General features: G+C 36.1%; 1 protein-coding gene across 5 annotated transcripts; it reads left to right on the top strand.

Annotated features, from left to right (window-relative positions):
• The first annotated feature begins 2,133 nt into the window (after positions 1-2,133).
• Positions 2,134-20,558, top strand: ETAA1 (ETAA1 activator of ATR kinase). 5 transcript variants are annotated; one of them, XR_011466031.1, is made up of 7 exons: positions 2,134-2,492; positions 3,636-3,764; positions 4,025-4,101; positions 7,854-7,966; positions 8,217-10,258; positions 13,183-13,481; positions 15,323-20,558. XR_011466031.1 is itself a non-coding variant. In XM_070379358.1 (7 exons), exons 1-7 carry the CDS (start codon positions 2,270-2,272, stop codon positions 15,436-15,438), a joined length of 2,568 nt encoding a protein of 855 aa, XP_070235459.1. In that variant the 5' UTR covers positions 2,134-2,269; the 3' UTR covers positions 15,439-20,556. The 5 variants fall into 5 exon arrangements, 4 of the variants coding, with proteins under 4 accessions (XP_070235459.1, XP_070235458.1, XP_005893630.2 ...); XM_070379358.1 differs by lacking the exon at positions 13,183-13,481 and having other exon boundaries at positions 8,217-10,021; positions 10,154-10,258; positions 15,323-20,556; XM_070379357.1 differs by lacking the exon at positions 13,183-13,481 and having other exon boundaries at positions 2,134-2,480; positions 15,323-20,555.
• The last annotated feature ends 1,446 nt before the right edge of the window (positions 20,559-22,004 follow it).

The following is a 22,004-nucleotide window of genomic DNA, read 5'->3' as shown; positions in this document are numbered from 1 at the left end:
TGAGTAAATATAGCTCAATATATTTACCCACTCTACTGTTGAAGGGTATTTGGTTGGCTTCCAGCTTAGGGTAATTTTGAATTTAATTGCTAAAAGCATTCTTATAAAATGTATCTGGATACACAAGTATGTGGAGTGGGATTGCTAGATCAAAAACTGTTTTGGAGAAGGCAATGGCACCCTACTCCAGTACTCTTGCCTGGAAAATTCCATGGATGGAGGAGCCTGGTAGGCTGCAGTCCATGGGGTTGCTGAGAGTCGGACACAACTGAGAGACTTCACTTTCACTTTTCCCTTTCATGCACTGGAGAAGGAAATGGCAACCCACTCCAGTGTTCTTGCCTGGAGAATCCCAGGGACGGGGGAGCTTGGTGGGCTGCCAGACGTCTATGGGGTCGCACAGAGTCGGACACGACTGAAGCGACTTAGCAGCAGCAGCAGCAAACCAAGTTATGTCATTACCAGCAGTGCTGTGACAGTTTCCATTGGCTGGGGCCTCTGGCTGTCCATTTTCTCGCATGATGCAATCAAGGCAGTGGCTATGGTCTCATCAGTTTTACTTCCTTGTTACCTCTATTGTCAGTCCTTAATTTTAGCCATTCTGATGGGTGTAGAAGAGTATTATGTGCATGCATGCTCAGTAGCTTTAGTGGTGTCCAACTCTTTGTGACCCCAAGGACTGTAGCCCACCAAGCTCCTCTATCCATGTAGATTCTCCAGGCAAGAATACTGGAGTGGGTTGCTGCACCCTCCTCCTGAGAAGAGTATCATATCCTTGTTGTAATTTTCATCTTCCTCATTACAAATAAGGTTGAGTACCTTTATACAAGTTTGTCAAACATTTTGATTTTCTTTTGCAGAGCCTCCTAAAATATCTGACCCACTTTTCTTAATGGTGGTCAATCATTTCCTTAGAGATTTATATCTGTTCTTGGTATGTTTTATATATGAGCCCTTAATTTTGCATATTGTAAAATCTTCTCCCAATCTGTGACTTGCTTTTCATTGTCTTTAATGTTGTCTTTGGTTAGGCAGAAGTCCTCAAGTTATGAATTTAATGTAGCCATATTTTTAATTATTTTCTTTACAGTTGGTGACCTTTTTTGTTCAATTTAAAATTCACTTTATGTAATGAAGACAATATATATTATAGAATGCTATTTTACCTTTTACAATTCAATATATAATCAAATAGCACTAGATTTGAGGGAATCTCTCTTGTAGCTCAGCTGGTAAAGAATCCGCCTGGGATTCAATTCCTGGGTCAGGAAGTTCCGCTGGAGAAGGGATAGGCTATCCACTTCAGTATACCTGGGCTTCCCTGGTGGCTCAGCTGGTAACAGAATCCATCTGCAATGCAGGAGACCTGTGTTGGATCCCTAGGTTGGGAAGATTCCCTGGGGAAGGGAACAGCTACCCACACTATAATTCCATGGACAGAGTGGCCTGGCAGGCCCCAATCCAGAGTCCCAAAGAGTTGGACACCACGGAGTGACTTTCAAGAAAAAAACATCTACCAATATTGAGTCTTGCAATCTATGAATGCAATATTTCTCCATTTATTTAGGTCTTCAATTTTTTTTTTAAATATCTCATAATTCTCTCTGTAGGAGGGTTACCATCTGGTTAAATTTATTCCTAATTAACTGATATCTTGTATGCTCTGAATCATCTTTCTTTAAAACGTCAATGTTAACATTTATTACTAATCCATTGAAACACAATTGATCCTCGAATATTGACTTTGTATCAGCAACTTTGTTAATTTATGAATTCAATAACTTTTCCTACGTGTTTTGATTTTCTATGCACATATCATCTATGGAAGAAGTTTTGTCTTCCTTCCGATTCCTGTACTTCCTCTTTTTCCAAAAATTAAAACCCACAATAATCTGAACCCGAGTAATGTGTTATTCTAGTTGTAAACCCAATAAAAAGTGCCAGAGGATTCTTTCCACCTCGCATGCTCTAGCTCTGAGCCTCTGTGGCCAGACCAACACCCCTTAAATCATTTCCAATGCGGACGAATCCGAGCAAACAGAGCAGACACGGCCGCGGGCTGCGCAGGCACGGCCGCGGGCTGCGCAGGCACCCTGGTCGCCCCGCCCCTCGTCCCGACGCAGCCAATCAGCGCCCTCCTCTTACGAGGGTCCCTCCGATCAAAATGGTGGCGGTCGTTGGCTTGCCGTCCCGCTTTTAGTTCCATTGCTCTACTGCTCCCGTTGCAAAATGTGAAAGGAAACGCTGCCAGTGGAGGGGGTCGTGGGCCATGAGTCGGCGAAGGAAACATGGGGACAGCTCTGGCCTGAAGCAAACGCCGCGCAAAGCGATGGCGACTGAAGAATGCGGTTTGGTGTTCGAATCGGGAAAGAGGCGGCTGAGGGCGGCCCGCGGCTCGGGGCCTCAAGGGCCAGGAGAGAGGCCTCCCCGGCCCTTGCCGCAGCAAGAACAGCCTCCAGTAGCCGCTTCGTGCAGTAAAAGTAATACCGAGGGTGAGACATGGGCAGCGGGGCCTCCCTGGGCCTCAGCGCCTCAGTTTTAGAGCCCCGGGTGGGGGTGGAGTCTGAAATCGTGTTTTCTTTCCCTGGGCTTCTCCCTCAAGAGTTCAAAATTAACCAGAAAATATTCCCCCACGACTTTCATCCCCGAGTATGAGCACTGCCTGGTTAGGCTTGACCACCACTTATCGCCCCTGCCACAGGAATAAGTTGTGGGGTTTACCTCAGGGAGGAGCGCTAATTTCTAGGCTGCTTCTCCAGGCATCTGCAGTGGCATAGCGATGAGAAATAATACCTTTTAAAGCCTTCAGGTTATGCCTAGAGGGGTTATTTCACCTTAAACTGTTTGCCCTGACCAGATTTTAGTGAAGAGGCCATATGAAATACAGTTACCTGTATTCTCAAGATCTCGGTGATGTTTTACCTTACGAATAAACCGGAAGTTCCTTTGTATGAAGTTCCTTTGTATAAAGTTCCTCAAAGTACGAAACTATGGGCCTCCAAGTATATCATTCTGATCACTTTTAGGTGTTTCATTTTTTTTTTAAAAGATTTCTGATGAATCCTGATAGGAATTGAAACTCTTAAGAGCTGTTTCCTAGAGCATGTTCTTAAAATAGAGCTTTTTACCTTGTTTGTAGTTTACTTTCACAAAACACTTGCAGAATAAACAAAAAGTGGTATTTGACAGAACGTAACTAAGAAATGGCTCACTATAGTTTTTTGAAATACTTAGTGTAAATTGGGTAGGGTTGCCCAAAGGAGGCTAAACACAGACTATTTCTGAAGTTGCTGTTGAAATATTTTTCATTTTTGAAATGTGTTTGTAAATTACAGGTGGTTCCAAAAGCCTCCGAGTTCTAGTGGAGTGGCTAGCTTATACAGTATTGTCCATTTATAGAGCTATTAGATTGTCTTAAAGTAATTATTATTTACAATGTCAAGTTTGTAAAGTACTACTGGGATTTTTATGTGAAACACGTTTCAGTTGTGGATAAAGTAATATAGTCATCACTGGGAGAAAATTTTATAATTGGAACATAAAAAGTAATTTAGCTGAGGTATTTAACAGTGTGTTATGAAGTAAAGTAATCCTTTAGAATGCAATAATAGTTATTTTCATCTTATTTTGTATAGAAAGATATGAGACACCAAAGAGAATGCTGCAAATGGATTTATTGTCATCTACCTTCAGCTCTCCTAATGATCCAGATGGACAGAATGATATCTTTTGGGATCAGAATTCTCCAATGACAAAACAATTAGGTAATTTGTCATTAACAGTTTTATCTGGGTGAATATTTGATGATTAGGATTTAACCTTAGAATTTCAGTCACGTATTCACATCAGGAACTTTTATACAGCAGATGTTTTTCCAAAATCTTAAGTGATTTTGTTGCTGTGATAGGCATATGATGTCAGAGTGCTTAGTGATTTAAGTCATGCTAATTGTTTTCTATAAGAAGTGACTGATATTTTTAGAAATTTTTGTTTATAATTTATATGAATTTCTTTGTTTCTTTAGATAAAGGAAGAAAAAAGCAGCTTTACACCACTGATAGTGATGAGATCTCACATATTGTTAATCGTATTGCTCCTCAGGTAAATATAGGTAATTTTATAGTGTATTTTAGAACAGTGAAACAAATGGCAGTAAGTTTTGTTTGTAGTTCATTTATGTGAAAAATATTTTGTCTTATTCAATTCTCTTCTCCAAAAACAGACCAGCACAGATTACTTTTACCTTTTCTACCTCTGAAATGCATGTTTTGAAAAAAGGAACATAATGTAAAGTTGGGAACATATATTTTTCTAAGCATATGTTTTATTTTTTAGAGATGATTTTTAACGAGAGCCTTGTTTTTATTTTTAATGTTATTTAATAATGGTTATTATTTTTCAGGTTACTAAAAGAATAGAATCAGACAATGAAAATTTAAACTTCAAAATCTTTTTTTATTATTATTTTAACTGTCTGTAGTAGTGTTTTCCCAGTTGAAACTGCCTTTCTTAATACTTGTGAACTTAAAATATCGTCAGGAAACATTAGAGTGGAAAAAAACTGGATTTGGGTTTAGTACTAAATCTGCCTTCTGTGGCAACCCCTAAGCAAGTCACTTGACTTGCCAGGTGGCACAGCGGTAAAGAATCTGTTTGCCAATGCAAGAGACGCAGGAGACATGGGTTCAGTCCCTGGGTCAGGAAGATCCTCTGGGGTGGAAAATGGCAACCCCCTCCTGTATTTTTGCCTTGGAAATTGCACAGACATAGGAGTCTGGTGGCTACTGTCCATGAGGTCTCAAAAAGTTGGACTTGACTGAGCATACACACACAAGAAGTCACTTAAACTATCTGAACTTCAGTTCATTTAGTTATTAAAATAGAATTATTACTTGTCTTGCTCTCTTTCTTGTATTATTGTGATGATTGAATTAGATAAAAATTGTAAACTAAAGACTACTACAAATACTAGGTATATTAAAATTAAGTATGATAGTTAAATTATTTGCTGTAAAAGAACTGTGTTCAAAAGTTTCTTCTTCATTTCAGCTCTTGTGATGCTTGAGTAAGTCACTCTCTGCTCTGGACCTTTTTCTGTTTTTTCTTATTTAGCAACATTTAAATCCAGAAAACATCCAATTTTTATTTAGTGTCTTCACAGGAAGTATGATATTTTCCTTGATGTGGCCTCAGATAGTGACTGTATGTTGACCATAAACAATACATGGCATTGGCCCAAACTGTGGGTACAAGGATCACCATCATCCTGGTGGAGGAGACAGGAAATAAAGTTTTTCTTAGTGGCTATAAAACATCCAAAATTACAACTAGCACAGTCAAAAGAGCTCTGTTGCTACTAGCTCTTACTTTCCATCTTTGGCATGTCATAGAAATACATTTTACATAGAGTTCATTAGTTAAATAGCATTTATGCCATATATTACTTGCTACGTAAATTAACAATAGATCTTCATTAAATTGTTGATTTTACACGAAAGAAGCATAATAAAATGTGTTTGGACTGGCCAGCCTAAATAGTGATAAAAAAAAGGTAAGTAAATTATTGAACTCTTTACTTAAGTAGGCTGGAAATAATTGCTCACATAAATGGCAGTATTATGCAAGTGATAACTTGTGTATAAGAAAAAATACAGTTAAATTAGTTGTTTTTACTTAATACCCCTTTCAAGTGAGCACTTTTAAAGCGTATAAATCTTTGGTAATATCAAGGTCTGTTTAGGAACTTGTCATGTTCCAGAATGGCATAGATGAGTTACCCTCCTCAAATAATTATTTAAATCACCTTAATAGTTCCAGAGATATATTTTAAAATTTGTACTTTTAATTGATGGGGCTTTCCTGGTGGCTCAGTGGTAAAGAATCCACCTGCCAATTCAGGAGACGTGGATTCAATCCCTGGGTCGGGAATATCCTGTGGGGTAGGAGATGGCAACTTCAGTTTCCTTGCCTGGGAAATCCCATGGACAGGGGAGCCAGGTGGGCTACAGTCCATGGGGTCACAAAGAGCTGGACACGACTCGGGAACTAAACAACAAACAGCAATAGTTCCAGAGATGACATTTTTTAAAATTTGCATTTTTATTTTAGTTGATCAGTCATTTTACTTTCTTCAGGATACTTTTCATACAGTATTGTTTGTTTGAAGATGGTATATATTTTTCCATCATTTTTATACAACTCTGCACAGTATACTCTAGAATTAAATGAACTAATGTGCTTAGATACATTTTACAGCACCTGGATTGTACTATGTAATTATTAATGAGGAATTTTTAAAAATGTAACATTTACAATAATATAAAAACCATATATAGGACCCATGTATTTATATAACTGGATATATAAAGTTATTATACTTTTATTCTCTAAAAATGGAGTGAATTTAAAACTACTTGGTAAATGGACCAAAAAAAAAATTTGTAATTAAATCATTAAGAATGTTATCTTCCCAAATTCAAGATTGTTGAAACAAAAGGGAAGCTATGTATTGAGTCTAAAATATCAAAATAATTGCTTTTCTTGAGTATTTGCAAAGCTGAAAACTGCTAGATTCAATTGGACATCTAAGGAAACTACTTTTTGATTGATTGATGATTTTGAAGTACCAAGTTGTAGGCAACTTATCACCTAACTTTCTAGTGTATAAACATGAACTGACATCTTTATGCTCAGCATTTTGCTAGATGCTGAGTTATAGAAACTGTCCTTGCCTTCAAGTAATCTGTAATCTAGTGATTAGATTATTTTGTGTGACAGTTGCTTGTTTATATTCATTCCAGGTACTATAAAAATAGGGTAGAAAATGATTAACTTGTTTATTTTGTTGGTTTGGTTTGTAACTAATAATAAATTCATTCTCTTAATTTTGTGCATGATCAAGTGACTAAAAGGTATAAAAGAAACATGTAGGACTAAAATGGTTTTTTTCTAGCCTTAATACTACTTAAAACTTCTTTACCCACTTTGTCTACTTAATTTTGTTCTTCTCGATACCTCATTCACAGCATCAGTTCTAATCTTGCCATTGTCTCTAACTTGGTCCTGACTTAATGCTAAATTTTCTTAGTTCTATCTAAGTGTTGTCAATTCACGTCAACATGGATTGTCCAACTTAGATAAATGTTATAATGGCAATAGGGAAAATTTGGAGATTCAGGTAATACAGAAAGAACTCCCTGTTTATTTTTTTATTCCTAATTCTGATAATTCCTGCTGCACAGTTTATTTCTAGTACTAATGTTTATTTTTATCAATATCTTAGGACAACTGAAATAAGTTGATCAGTTTTCTTTTGATAAAAATATGTACTTTTATTATTGAATATGTATTTCTATTCTGCAGTGGCTTCCACAGTGGCTCAGATGGTAAAGAATCTGCCCGCAATCAATGCAGGAGACCTGGGTTCGATCCCTGGGTCAGGAAGGTCCCCTGGAGAAGGGAATGGCTATATACTCCAGTGTTTTTGCCTGGAAAATTCCATTGACAGAGGAGTCTGGCAGGCTACAGTCCATGGGGTCGCAAAGAGTCAGACATGACTGAGCAACTAACGTGCATTTCTAATTAAATTCTTAAAAACTTAAAAGTTTTTTGAAAATATGGAAATCCCAATTCTGAGTGTTTTCATTCCCTAAAGCAAGTAGATCACGTCTTGCAACTTGTTATTACCATCCTCCAGCTTTTCATTGTTTTGAAGTTTGTTTAATTGCTGTCACTTTACCAGAATTTATTCCTTTAAGAAAATAATTCTACATAATTAAAGTGGGTTTTTGTTTGGTTAGTTGTTTTTGTACTTTCACATCTCTCTTTTTTTTTTTTTTGCCCTTCTACCAAAGGATGAGAAACCAACAACAGACTCCATGCTGGGCGTGTGGATTGGTGACACTGCCATTCCTTGCACTCCTAGTGTAGCAAAAGGAAAATCAAGAACAAAACTCAGCTGCACAAAGTAAGTTTAAACTTTTCAGTTTTTCTGACATTCAGTGAAGTGAATATTTTTAGTATTTTGTTTGGGCTTTGTGTGTATGTCAAAATGGTTATAAATTATTATCCTTAACTTTGACATGTAAAGTTTTGAACTTATTTATGTCAGGATATGTTAAAATTTGTGAGTTTTAATATTAAAACATGTTAAATAACGGTTGAGTATTTATGACTTTTAGAATATCTACATAATTTTTGAAATATTTGTTTAATAGGTTAAAATCACAAAATCAAGAGGAAGAACTTATGAAATTAGCTAAGCAATTTGATAAAAATATGGAAGAGCTGGATGTGATTCAAGAGCAAGACAAGAGAAATCATGATCTTATCCAGATGATTTCAGAAGCAGAGACTTCACTTAATTGCAGAGATAATGTACAGATGCAGTTACTGTGTGATATAGTTCCTGAAATAGATAAGGCTCTACTAAAGAAGCCAGTGAAAGAAAACACCAAGATATCTGTGGTAAATGATCAAACCAGCAGTCAGAAGCCATTTGACCAAAATGCTGAAGCAGCCTTTATTGCCATGTTTGATGGTTCTACTCAGAAATGTAGTGGACAATTAAGCCAAGATTTGTCAGATTCTTTCTTGAAAACCAGTAATACCACCTTTGGAAAGAAAAACACTTTGAAAGAGGAGAAAATCATTACTAATGAATCTGTGGTCACTGAAAATCTGCCAAGTAAAACCCTAGGATCACTTTCTCATCAAGTCGATAATCCTGGAATGACAAAATCATATGTAACTTTCTGTACTAAGGAACCAGGAACTTTTAATAAGCACATTGATACTTTTACTACCAGTGATTTTGAGGATGATTGGGAAAACTTACTAAGTAATGAACCTTTTGTTATGCAGAATATTGAAACGTCTGAGCTGTTCCCTGCTCCTAAAACAATCCAAATTGCTGATCAAAAGGAAATGTGTTCCTTTAACAGTAAAGAGGCTAAAAGTAAGTCAGGAATGAATAAAAGTGTAGATGTCAAGTTAAGAGATTCAAAAATTTTACAAGGTCTTCCTTCAAATACATGGAACAATGAATTAACAGATGCTGAAAAATACAGATTTTCACCAAAGCCAAATGATAAACCAAATAAATTATCAACCACTGGAAATAAAATGAAATTGGAGAAATCTTTTAATATAGTTGTTAATCAAGACAAAATTCAAGACTGTGCAGTTGCATCTAATCTGACAAAAGTAAATGAAGATACTCATACTAAATTTAATTGTAAAGTAAATGCTTCTGAAAAGAAATCTGCTTTGAAACCAGGATGTTCTAATAAGTCCATTTTTAATCAGTCTTTGAAGGTGCCTGCTAATGTCAGGCCTTTCAGCTCAGCAACTTTGGGCAGTACAACCAGTGTTTGTAACCCAGATCAGACTAATGGATCAAAGTTAGGTTCTTTCTTTGATGATTGGAATGACCCATCATTTACCAATGAAATTGTTAAAGCATGTCATCAGTTAGAGAATAGCTGGGAAGCAGATGACGTAGATGATGATATATTATACCAGGCATGTGATGATATTGAAAGACTAACTCAGGAGCAAGATATTAGAGTTGACAGCAAGACATCAGAAAGTGTACTTGGGATCAATAATAGTTCTAAACATGGAGCCAAAAACGTGTTTACTACACCTAAACAAGGAAGTCAGTTGATGCAGTCAAAGCACCTGAATCTGAACAGCATTTCAGCACAGACATCTTCATTGGCAAATAGCTTACAAATAAATAAATCAGTGAAGATGGAGAGAGGGGAAATGTATGGAAATTCTCCAGGATTTTTAGGTGCCACGACAAATTTGAGTATATACTCTAAGAACTCAGACTGTCAGATCAGTAATCTGCATGTCTCTTGCAACAACCCTGATGTACCAAAACAAGTGAATAGTTCTAAATCAGTTCTTACAGGAAATTCAAGTTTGAATGTGGGTTCACATCATATGAGTACAGAAATTGCTGCTTCTAAGAACAGATTGAGTACCCTACATCTATCCAAGAGCACCACAAGAGGTAAAGCTCAGAGTGACCTTAACAGAGCAGTTAGATTGTCTGAGTATGTGTTTACAAAGATGAAAAATTGTCCGATGCTTTCCCCATTTAATAACAGTTCTGTAACAGGAAGTATTTCTGATACCAAAATAGCACAGGGTTTGGAGAAGAAGAAAACTGTCAACCCGTTACCTGGGAAGGCTGTTCAACAGCAGTCTTTGGTGAAATTTTCTGAACCTTTGAAACAACCTTCAAAAGGTATGTATGAAACAGTGTTCTTTGAAAAATAGCCAGACTAGTTCTTTGTTGTATTGAATTTTCATAACATATATGTTAAAGACTATTCTGCTTTAACTAGAAGTCTTAAAGTGATTCTTACAAATAATGATGCTGGAATATACAAACACTGGGTGGTTTGTGTTTTTAAAAGACTGCATTGAATTCTTGGCCAACATATAATACAGTGACTATTATAGTTGCCAATCAATAAGTATGTGTTGAGTCTTTTCTGAATTATTTCCTAGAAAATTTTACTTATACATCTATGTATTACTGTCTGAGAGTCCTTGTGTTCACTGAAATACCTCACTGTTTTAAAATCTGAGTAATTGTCTATTTTTAGCAGAACAATATGTGAAGGTTTAGAGCATTCTACTTAAATGCCTTTGCTAGAATACTATCTGATATAAAACTGTTAGCTATTATGGTTAGAGTTGTTATTTAGTACATCTTGTGATCTTTGATTCTTTCCAGTTTTTCTTTTCCCCCAATTTTCCTTTCTATCTCTCAAGTTCCATTGTTTTTACTTCAAAAAATGTATCTCAAAATGGTCCATTTTTCTCACTCTCTGCTGTACCACCCTTATGCAAGGCAACATTGCCTGACTGGACTGCTGCAGTTCTTCTACCTGTTCCCTCTCATTTCTAGTCTCCAAACAGCAAACTCATCTTTTAAAACAAGGTTAAAAAAATAAAAAGCAAGTAGACATATTTGGCATTCCTCTGCTTGAAGACAAGTTTCAGGCACCACTCATCGTATTTCAAATAAAATCTTAATTTACACCCTGATCTGCAAGCCTGGACTGTCTCTATAACCTGCCTGTTCTCTTTTTTCCTTGCCTTACCTACTAGATTTCAGCTACCCCAGCTGTATTTTGAGTTCCTCAAACAGAATAGGTTCTTCTCTAGTTCAGGAACTTTGCTATTCTCAGCTAACACTACTGCCTTCAACAGTCTATAAATGCTTTCCTGTTATTTTCAGTCATCTCTCTTTTATTTCCTTAATTTCTTTTGTCACAGTTTGCAATCAGATATTGATTACCATCTCTCTCATCAGTGAATCTAGGCTACCATAGCAGCTGCCATTTAGAAGATGTTTAATAAATATTTGAGTGAACATTATACAATATAATCTGAAAAGTCTGTCATTCACTGATACTGTAATAATTTTTTAAAAGGAATATTTCTGGCATAACTGTGTGTGTTTCTTAATGCCCATTGCTCTTCAACAGAAACCTGTATCCCCACATGCATACACCAGATCTGCTAGCTGGTTTCCATTTATCTCTTAAACACATTGTGTTTCTAACTACTCAGAATGATTTTGATTCACTTTCTCAGTTATGCCAGTAGCCCGTGCTAACTTGTTTTACACCATTTACTATGCTGGCTTGTAAATATTGACTTTTTACATCAGTCTCCCTCACTTGAGGCTAACATTAGGAATTTTACCTATTATGTAGATCAATGTTGATACGGTAATGGAGTTTTTAGTTTCTTTTAATAGTAGATTTTCTGTTTAGATTCTAAATGATGCTTTTGTTGGCATTATCACTACAACTTTCCTGTTAAGTGATCCCTCACTTTAAAAAAATTTGCAACAGTAATAGGTTATTGTTTAAAAGTAAAAAGTATAAGTTAATTTGACATAAAAAGGTAAGTCCTCTATTTCTCCTTTTTTCTAATGATTTTTCAGGGAAAGCCCCTGTTAATAGCATTTTCTGCAAGTATAAAAATGTAGGGGTGAAGGATGGTGTGTGTGTACCTATACATTTATTTAAATAGTTGTAATTATATAGCAAAGACTATTTGGCAGCTTGATTTTGCTTTCACTTAATATATTGTAACTGTCTTTTTCCTGATAGTAGATAGAGATTTGCTTTAGTCCTTTGAATCTCTACATAGTATGTAGTTGTATGGATGATACCATAATTTATCTGTTTCTCTATTGATGGAGGTTTAGTTTGATTGCAGTTTTTTGCATTACAAGCAGTCCAGTGTGCCAGTGAATATTCTACATAAATTTGCACATGCTCATGAGATTGTATCTGTTTGAAAATTGATACAAGATTCAGAATATTTTAAATGTTGATGGAGATCTTAAAATCTTACCCCTAATTACATCAATTTATACTTTTATCAATACTGACAATGAATACGCTACGTTATCACCCAAACTAGATATTTTGAAACTTTAAAATTGTTGTCAATTGATAGTAGTTTTAGATATTTGTTTATATTTAAGTACAGTTAAGTGAGTCATTCTTCCAGTGTGAATTAACTTAATTATACTTGTAAGTCCATTAAAGACTAAGTCTCTCTGGAATATGTGAGTTTCTCCGAAACTCCTGTCTACTATTTTATCAGCATTGTTTTTTATGGACAGACTCTTTCAGTTTACTTTACAGTTTTTCTGTTAAGTTTATTGATAGTACCTAATATTCTAATTAATATTAACCTTGTTGACATTTTCTATTATTGCCATTTCCTTTTACTTTGGTGTAGCAAGCTGCTCTGCAGCACATACCTTTGGCAGGGTGGGCGGGGTGGGGGATACTTCTAACTACCTCATTGTTTTAAGTTAGATTTGGCTAATTGTGGCCTGTCCAGATCCAGCCTATATAACCTGTTTTTTGTACAGCCACCATATTAAGGTGATTTTCACTTTTTAGATGGTTGAAAAAAATGAAAAGAATAATAATACTTAATACCTTTTGAAAACTATGTGGAATTCATGTTTCATTGTCCATAAACAAACTTTTATTTAAACATAGCCACATCATTTGTTTATATGTGTTGCCCATGGCTGTTTTCATGCTGCCGTGACAGAGCTGAATAGTTGCCACAGGAAATCCTATGCCTCTTAAAAGTTAACATATTTTTGGGTCTTTTACTGAAAAAAAGGACTTCCCTGGTGGCTCAGTGATAAAGAATCTGCCTGCCAATGCAGGAGACACAGGTTGGATCCCTGAGTTGGGAAGATTCCCTGAAGAAGGAAATGGCAACACGTTCCAGTATTCTTGCCTGGGAAATCCCATTGACAGAGGAGCCTGGAAGATTACAGTCCACAGGGTTGCTAGAATCAGACTCGGCTTAGTGACTAAACAGCAACTGAAAAAAAAAAAGTTTTTCACCCCTGCTTCAGGATTAAGATTTGAAAGAGCCATTTTTGTTTTGTTCCTCGCCAGTAGTTGGAGCCCTTGGTATGTATTTTTATCGAAGAAATGAATGGCTCTTCCAAAATCAAATTTTCCCTATGTGACTTTATTGTATCTTTTGAAATTAATTTGTAGAATACCACATAACCAACTGAGGTGCCAGTTTTAGGGAGCTATGTTCTATTCTGCCATGGATTATTAACCTATTTTCCTTCTAAATTTACAGTCAACTGAATGTAAATTGTGTGTGTGTTCTGAGTTTCTTGTGTTTCTCTGCTTTCAGACTAAAATAATAAATTAGTCAAGCTAATTTAAAAGTATGTTGTATCTTTCTATAAGAAAAAATAGCTGCAGTCTATAAGATAATTGATTTAGAAAGTAAAAGGCAACAGAATCACCTGGGGAATTTGAGATATATATCTCTTACTCTGAGCACCCTCTCCCATTTCTGATTATACTGGGGACAGAAGGAGAGAGTGATGATATATTTTGGGTAAATATCTACGTTGGTTAACAAGAGAAATGTCTTATAACAACTATATTCTGAATCTCTGTAGATGTCACTGTAGATATTATTTCTCTTGTTAACAGTACTACTGATTCTTATTCTTTAAAGGGTAAATTTTACAACATATACAGTTTCACCAATACACAGTCACTTAAATATGTATTTGGATGATGGTCTTGATTTTAGAACATTAAATGAAAAAATGTTGGCTAAAATTTTGAAGTCTAATTCTTAGTAGCATTACATAAATAATCTAATATTTTAGCTCAAGAGTGATTTGGCTTAACTGTGGAATTAAATTCATTTTATTAGAACTCAGAATTTTGGTAGAGGCAGAATTGGTTGTGTTAAATTTAAGACACGTTGTTCATTTCATAGTATGTTTATCTGAAGTATATACTAAGGTATGTTGCATAAAAAAATATCAGAATGCTTCATATTTTTTAAAAAGATTTCATACTGAAAATTTTATGCAGACATCCTGCTCCTTGAAATAATTTTCCAATGTTTATAAAAAATATATCCTCCATCTAAAAATACAGTATTTGACAGTGAATTTTATGTTTATTGACATGATAGGTTTCAGTCTATTACTGCAAAATATTTTTCTTAAACAGCTGAAATGAAAATCTCTGAGATCTATAGAGGAAAAAAATGTAGGCGTAGGAATATTAACATCAGTTATAGTAAAAATATATATTTGAAGTATTATTAATATCTGATTCATTTTATTTTGAGTACATTTCTATTAAAATCTATGTAACATTTAAAATTCCAGTTTGTTTTTAAAATATATTCATTTATTGGTTATATAAGTTAGGTGTCATTGTTCATAAGAATTATTTGCTGGGTAGTCAAAATACAGTTTTTAATCAATTTTATCACCCTGTGAGAAGAGGTACATCAAAGAGATTGATGAGTTCTTGATTTCATTTTGGCCTGGAGCCGTGTACTGTATCTGCATTTGTAGTCTTATACTTAATAGTTTAGGATGGGCCCCCTTGATGGCTAGGTGGTAAAGAATCCTCCTGCCAATGCTAGAGACATGAGATGCAGGTTCAGTCCCTGGGTCAGGAAGATCCCCTGGAGAAGTAAATAGCAACCCACTCCAGTATTCTTGCCTGATAAACCCCATAGACAGCGCCTGACAGGCTACAGTCCATGGGGTCACAAGAGTCCCACAGGACTTAACAGTTAAACAGCAACAACATGGTTGAGTAACAAAACCAAAGACATTCTTTACCATCTGAGTTACCAGGGAAGCCCAATAACAAAACCAGTGTGGCAGATCTGGGTAATGAAAAAGTAAAAATTAAAACTCATTCAGAATGATTTTATAGTCTTTAAAACTAATATCTATATTTGGTTTCATTTTTAGAAGAAGAAGAGAAAAATAGAAAGTGTTCTCCGGAAGAAATTCAGAGAAAAAGACAAGCAGCGCTGATTAGAAGAATGGCCAAAGCACAGGCATCATCTGTAAAGAAAGGCAGATGATTTATTTAATGAAATGTTACTTGGGAGATAAAGACAGTTGATAACTATCTATGATAGGAAATGTTTTTCTTGATTTCTCCATGAGAAATTTAATGCTGAGTTATAAAGCATGGACTTCTGCTATATTTAATAAATCAGTGTTTATGTGGTCGATGAAACCTTTCCTTGGAGATGTATATTGAAGTTAATTGCATGTAAGTTTTGGAAGTTCAGTAAAGTTAGCAGTTAGGTAGTAGAATTATGCAGAGGAAAGTTTTATTTTTAAATACTGTGATTACAGAGGGTCATCCCAAAACTCCTTAATTTTTTATTGTTAATTGTTTTCCAAATACAAAACTTCAACCTACTAAGTTAATAGAATTTTTTGTTGTTATTTTCAGTAACTGTTCCTTAAAGTTTTTATACATTTCTGAAATTTAATTAATACTTTCATATTCTTAGGAACATGGATGGTAGGAAATAAAGGACTTCACTTTATTTGTAAGAAATTACTCTTTTCAATTCCTAGTCTGTAATAGATGTGAATTTAAAATTTTCTAAAATGTAATGCATTTTGGAAACTTCACACCATTTTTAGGGAAGATCCTGATTTAAGAACTTTAGAAAAAAGAATGTGGATTGGCTATATAAGTAGTGTAGTGTCATTAACATTTAGAACTATCAGAAACTTTAGAGATCATCTGGTCTAATTTCATTGTATAGGTGAGAGATGAATACTTATTCTGAAAGTCCCAGGCAAGTTCGTGCTTGGATTAGAAAGGTTTATTTCATTCTAATGAATACCTAGTCAAATGGTATCATTTGCTTCAGAGTATTAATTACTACATAAAATAACTTGTTTGTGGGAGCATTAATTGTAGTATAAAATTAAAAGTAAAATACATTAAGAGACTTTCATAATAATGCTGATTGTTTCTTATATTAAAGAATCAGGATATAAAAAGAATCTCTTCAATTTTCCTGTAACTATGTAATTTTCCCTTGATTAATTCACTGACTTTGCTTATTCTTCTCTATTATCTGTTTTTGTCTGAGATTTTCTAAGCCAGAAGTAAAAAGACTCTAAGATGAGGGCATAAGGGTGGTAAGAATGCTTTGTTTATCCCAAATGGCTTTAGGAGATGTGACGAAAGTTATAGATGTGACATACCTGTGAGGGTGTTCACCATTATTTTGACCTATACAGAGATACTTCATTTTTAAAATTGTATTTTCATATATAACACATTCTCGGAGGAGGCAGTGGCACCCCACTCCAGTACTCTTGCCTGGAAAATCCCATGGATGGAGGAGCCTGGAAGGCTGCAGTCCATGGGGTCGCTGAGGATCAGACACGACTGAGCCACTTGACTTTCACTTTTCACTTTCCTGCGTTGGAGAAGGAAATGGCAACCCACTCCAGTGTTCTTGCCTGGAGGATCCCAGGGACGGGGGAGCCTGGTGGGCTGCCGTCTATGGGGTCGCACAGAGTCGGACACGACTGAAGTGACTTAGCAATAGCAATATAGCACATTCTAGGTAATGTGTAATTTTTGTCTAAGGCTCTTATTAGAAAGGACATAAATACAGGTAATTGTTGTATGTAAGAGAATGAAGAGCTGAGAATCTTCAGTCGCTCAGTCATGTCCGACCCTTTGCGACCCCATGAATCGTAGCACGCCAGGCCTCCCTGTCTGTCACCAACTCCCGGAGTTCACTCAAACTCACGTCCATCGAGTCGGTGATGCCATCCAGCCATCTCATCCTCTGTCGTCCCCTTCTCCTCCTGCCCCCAATCCCTCCCAGCATCAGAGTCTTTTCCAATGAGTCAGCCCTTCGCATGAGGTGGCCAAAGTCCTGGAGTTTCAGCTTTAGCATCATTCCTTCCAAAGAACACCCTTATCTTTTTCTAAAATAACTTCACTGTGTTCTTACTATCCTTTGGTATCTATCTCTGCTTTTGTTTATTTAAGCTTCTCCCGCCCACCACTTGATTTATCTAGAATGCCTTTAGCCTATTCTGTCCAGTTGTGAAAACAGCCCAGTAAGTTTCCGTTTCTTTGACACTTGTACCCTACCCTCCTTACTTCTTGTGGGTCAGCTGGTAAAGAATCCACCTGCAATGCAGGAGACCTGGATTTGATCCCTGGTTTGGGAAGATCCCTAGAGAAGGGAAAGGCTACCCACTCCAGTATTCTGGCCTAGAGAAGTTCATGGACTGTATAGTCCATAGTGTCTGAAAAGTTCGGACACGACTGAGCGACTTCACTTTCACTTTCATCCTTACTGGAATTGATTTCTCTGATCATTGTGGTACTTATTTCTTGTATCTTTTGTAGAACAATTCTATAATGCCTTATGTGTTAATTCAGTTGTATATGCATTGTAGTAATATTTGTAAAACTTTTTAGTTTGCATCTCTTCCATAATTTTATCATGTTCTCAATACAGCCTATGCTGCTAATTACTTAACGATTTCTTTAAAGTGACCACTTTTCTCTTTAAAGGCAAACTTACAGTACTTATGGAGTTGTAAGTGTGGCTCACCAAATCCAAGCCTGAGAATGCTCTTCACCCTCTCCCTTTTTATCATACTGATTCGTCTTCTTTAGTTATTGTTGGAAACGGTAGGAGTTGAGGGGCCCATTACTGAGCATATGGAGGACTGTTTAGATAGTGTCTCTAGCTTGGCTTTTTCCAGTTTTCACACAAGGAAAGGGCAACTGGTAGGCCTGGCAGTTCTAGTCCATCTCAAGCTCTGCTGCTATTTATGTATCTCAGGTTGGCTGCAGAAAAACCAATGCTAAGAATGCCATTATTGTAGGAAAATCTACAGAAGAGAGCCTCTCTGTCATTATTCATTCTTGCTGTAGTCATCTCTGATCCAAGGAAAATTTGGATTGCTTCTTATATACAGTGTTACGCATGCATGTACCACACCTTGGGAAAAACTACTTATATCGTTATACTCTATAAAGTTCTTAAGGACAGAGGCATCTTATTCATCTGTCTATCCAATATTCAGTGGCTGATATTCAGTGGTATTTATAAAATGTTGAATGAATTTAAATGGATTCTGATGGCAGAGATTCTGTCTTTCCGCATTTAAAGCATTTTGACTCTGATTCCTTGAACTTCAGAATTGGAATATGTTTCTAGAAACAGTTTAAATTTAGCCTAACACTGATTCATATAAATGATAATTTATCTGGAGTATGATTGTAGTTTTCAGTTCTTGGTCGGATGTAGTGATCATAATTGCTTGTGAGACTCAAAAACAAAGCAACAAACTTAGGTCTTTATGCCTTCCCGTAGACTTCATAAATGAGTACATCAGGGGTAGATTTTTATGTTTGCTTTTAAAGTCCATTGACTAAAATCAACAGGATCCAGAAGAAGGCATAATTACTAAATTGATACAACAGTTGCTAAATGTTTTATTTACCATGAATGGTTTTAAGAAATTTACATTTAAAGGCCATTTTACAAATAAGGAAACTGAAATAAGCATAATAAGTGACTTTCTCAAGGTCATACAGTTGGCTGTTGGAGCTGGAGTTTGAACTCAAGCAGTGTAATTACAAATAATACGATATTAACCACTGAATATACGGTCATTCATGGAAACTTCACAAAAACCAGTGGTTTATGGAAATTACCTGAATGTATTCTGATGCTGGGAGGGATTGGGGGCAGGAGGAAAAGGGGACGGCAGAGGATGAGATGGCTGGATGGCATCACCGACTCGATGGGCGTGGGTTTGGGTGAACGGGAGTTGGTGATGGACAGGGAGGCCTGGCGTGCTGCAATTCATGGGGTCGCAAAGAGTTGGACATGACTGAACTGAACTGATAGGAAATAATTGTAACATTTCAAGCATATGTGCCAAAAAACTCACTAGAATTCTATAGCTTAATTGTATAGCTCAGGAGAATTTTCTTCAAGTCTGAATTGCTATTACAGATGACTCCTGTATTCTATGTGTATGTGAGAGGGTGAGTTGGTATTGATTATATGAATACATATATACATATATGAATATACTTTTTTCATGCAACTATTAGAGAAATCCATAAAATGTATAGCTATATTAAATATCTTCATTTTACTTCACTATTTTAGTAATTTCTGGGTGTTCTAGTTTTAAATCTACTGGGGAAAACTTGCTTAGTCCAAGATGTAATGGCATACTCCAGCTTTCTAGTAAAACTTTGATCCAGGTAGTAAAATTAGGGTTTCTGGTTAGATGCCCACTGTATAGAATAGTGGTATTCTGCATTTAATTTGTTGTAATACATTGTTACGGTTGAAGTACTGGATTGACCAAAAAGTTTGTTCGGGTTTTTCTGTATGCTGTACTGTATTTTTGTATTTCTGTACCTGTTTGTTTGAGTTTAGAGGAAAACCCAAATGAACTTTTTGGCCAACCCAATATATGAAGTCTCATGTCTCACAGATACATTGTTAGACAAAGCAGCACTGAAATAATCTTTTATATAATTGTAGATACTCTTTTGATGTTATTCAAAAAACTCGAGAAGTGGTAGTTTCTTAAAAGTTAGCTGTAATTTCTGTTTCTAGCCATGATGGAAAACAAGGACTGCTTGTTCTTGCTGAAAGAATCAAATAAAAAATAAACTACATGGAGAAGTGGACTTCAAGACCTTAGGCCTCAGACAGTGAGGAAAATTGGGAAACAAATAGAACCCTACAATTTTCCCAGCTTACTGATTTGAGGGAACTTCCAAGCCATGAAGCAAGGAAGGGGAACAGAGGAAGAGCCAGGTAGGCTCCCTGAGTTAAGGAAAGGGAGCTAAGTGTCTTAGGAAGACTAAGATTTCATGAGGCAGAGGACCAGCCAGGAGACAACACAGAACTCCAGATACCTATAGATGGTCGCTTTGAGAATTAAACAGTCCTGATCAGCAAAGTATATGAGGAAGCAGACTGGAGAAAGAGGCATTTGAAAGGATTAGAGGATTCGTGTGGGTCTGGTAACTGCCTATTCTCAGCAACCACAGTTGAATGGGTAGCCCTTGATTCTAATAGGAAATAATTACCCCCAAACTGTACTGCTGTGGCTCCACTCAATAAATTAAATGTGAGATTCAAAAGGATCAAACCATTCTCAAGTAACTGTCCCAGAACAAAGCTCAAAAGTGTTTATTAAAATCAAAAAAATACTCAACATTATGAGGTGAAATTAACAATGGATGTCATCAATTAAAGATCAGTAGACATGCAAAGAAACAAAAAACATGATCCATAAGAAAGAATAATCCAGTGAAACCAACCTAGGTCTTAAACAGATTTTAGAATTAGCAGGTAAGGGTATTAGGTAAAACTTAACGTACTCAAAAGATTTAGAAACATGTAGGATTTTAAGGCCAAAATCAAACTTACAGAGGTGAAAACTATAATTTCCAAGTTGAAAAATACACTAGATGGGATGAATGACGCATTAGGCATTGCCCAAGAAAAGATTAGTAAACAACATGTTAACAGGAACTACTCAGAATGGAGGAGGGGGAATAAAAGCATGAATGAGTTACAGAACAGCTTCAAGTATCCAGCTGCTGCTGTTGCTGTTAAGTCGCCAAGTTGTGTCTGATTCTATGATCCCATGACTGACAGTGGGATTTCCCAGCAAGAATGCTGGAATGGGGATTGCCATTTGCTTCTCCAGGGGATCTGACCCAGGGATTGAACCTGGATCTCCTGCATTGGCAGGCATATTCTTTACCACTGAGCCACCAGGGAAGCCCTATCCAGAATATATAAATTACTCTTAAAACTCAACCTTAAAACAGGAAACAATAAGAAAGAGGAGAGAACAAAGATTTGAACACAGAATTCATCAATATATACAGAGCATGTAAGCACATGAAAAGATCATTAGGAAATGAAAATTGAAACTACAGTGAGATACTACCATATACATATCAGAATGTTTAAAAAGACTATGTCAAGTACTAGTAACATCTGGAGAGATTAGAACTCTCATGTTGCTGATAGCAATTTAAACTGATCAAAAAACCATTGAGAAAACAATTTTATGATTTATATGAAACTAGAAAAGGGGTTTCCCTGGTGCCTCAAGACGGTGAAGAATTTGCCTGCAATGCAGGAGACTTGTGTTTGATCCCTGAGTCAGAAGAATCCCCTGGAAGAAGTGAATAGCTATTTACTCCAGTATTCTTGCCTGGAAAATTCTGTGGACGGGAGCCTGGGGTGCTACAGTCCATACAGTCACAAAGACACGACTGAGAGACCAACACTAGTAAAACTGCTGATTGTGGCAGAAAGCAGGTCAGTAACTGCTTGAGGAGGGAGGATCAAGAAGAATGGATGGAAAGGATTACAAAGGATTACATCATCATTTTTGAGATGATGGATATGTTTACTATTTGATTTTGGTGAAATTTTCATGACTATATATACTTCAAAACTGATTATATAGATGTATACAATTTAAGTCAATTATACCTCAAAGCTGCCTTATTAAAAATAAAATTATTAATAATTGGATATTCACAAGAACTGAAACATGGAAGTAACCCAAGTGTCCATTGATGGAATATTATTCA

The sequence above is a fragment of the Bos mutus genome, chromosome 11 (genome assembly GCF_027580195.1).
Source record: "Bos mutus isolate GX-2022 chromosome 11, NWIPB_WYAK_1.1, whole genome shotgun sequence".
In the NCBI taxonomy this organism is placed as follows: domain Eukaryota; kingdom Metazoa; phylum Chordata; class Mammalia; order Artiodactyla; family Bovidae; genus Bos; species Bos mutus.
The sequence above is the reverse complement of the archived record's forward strand: the minus strand, read 5'-3'. Positions and strand labels throughout refer to the sequence as shown.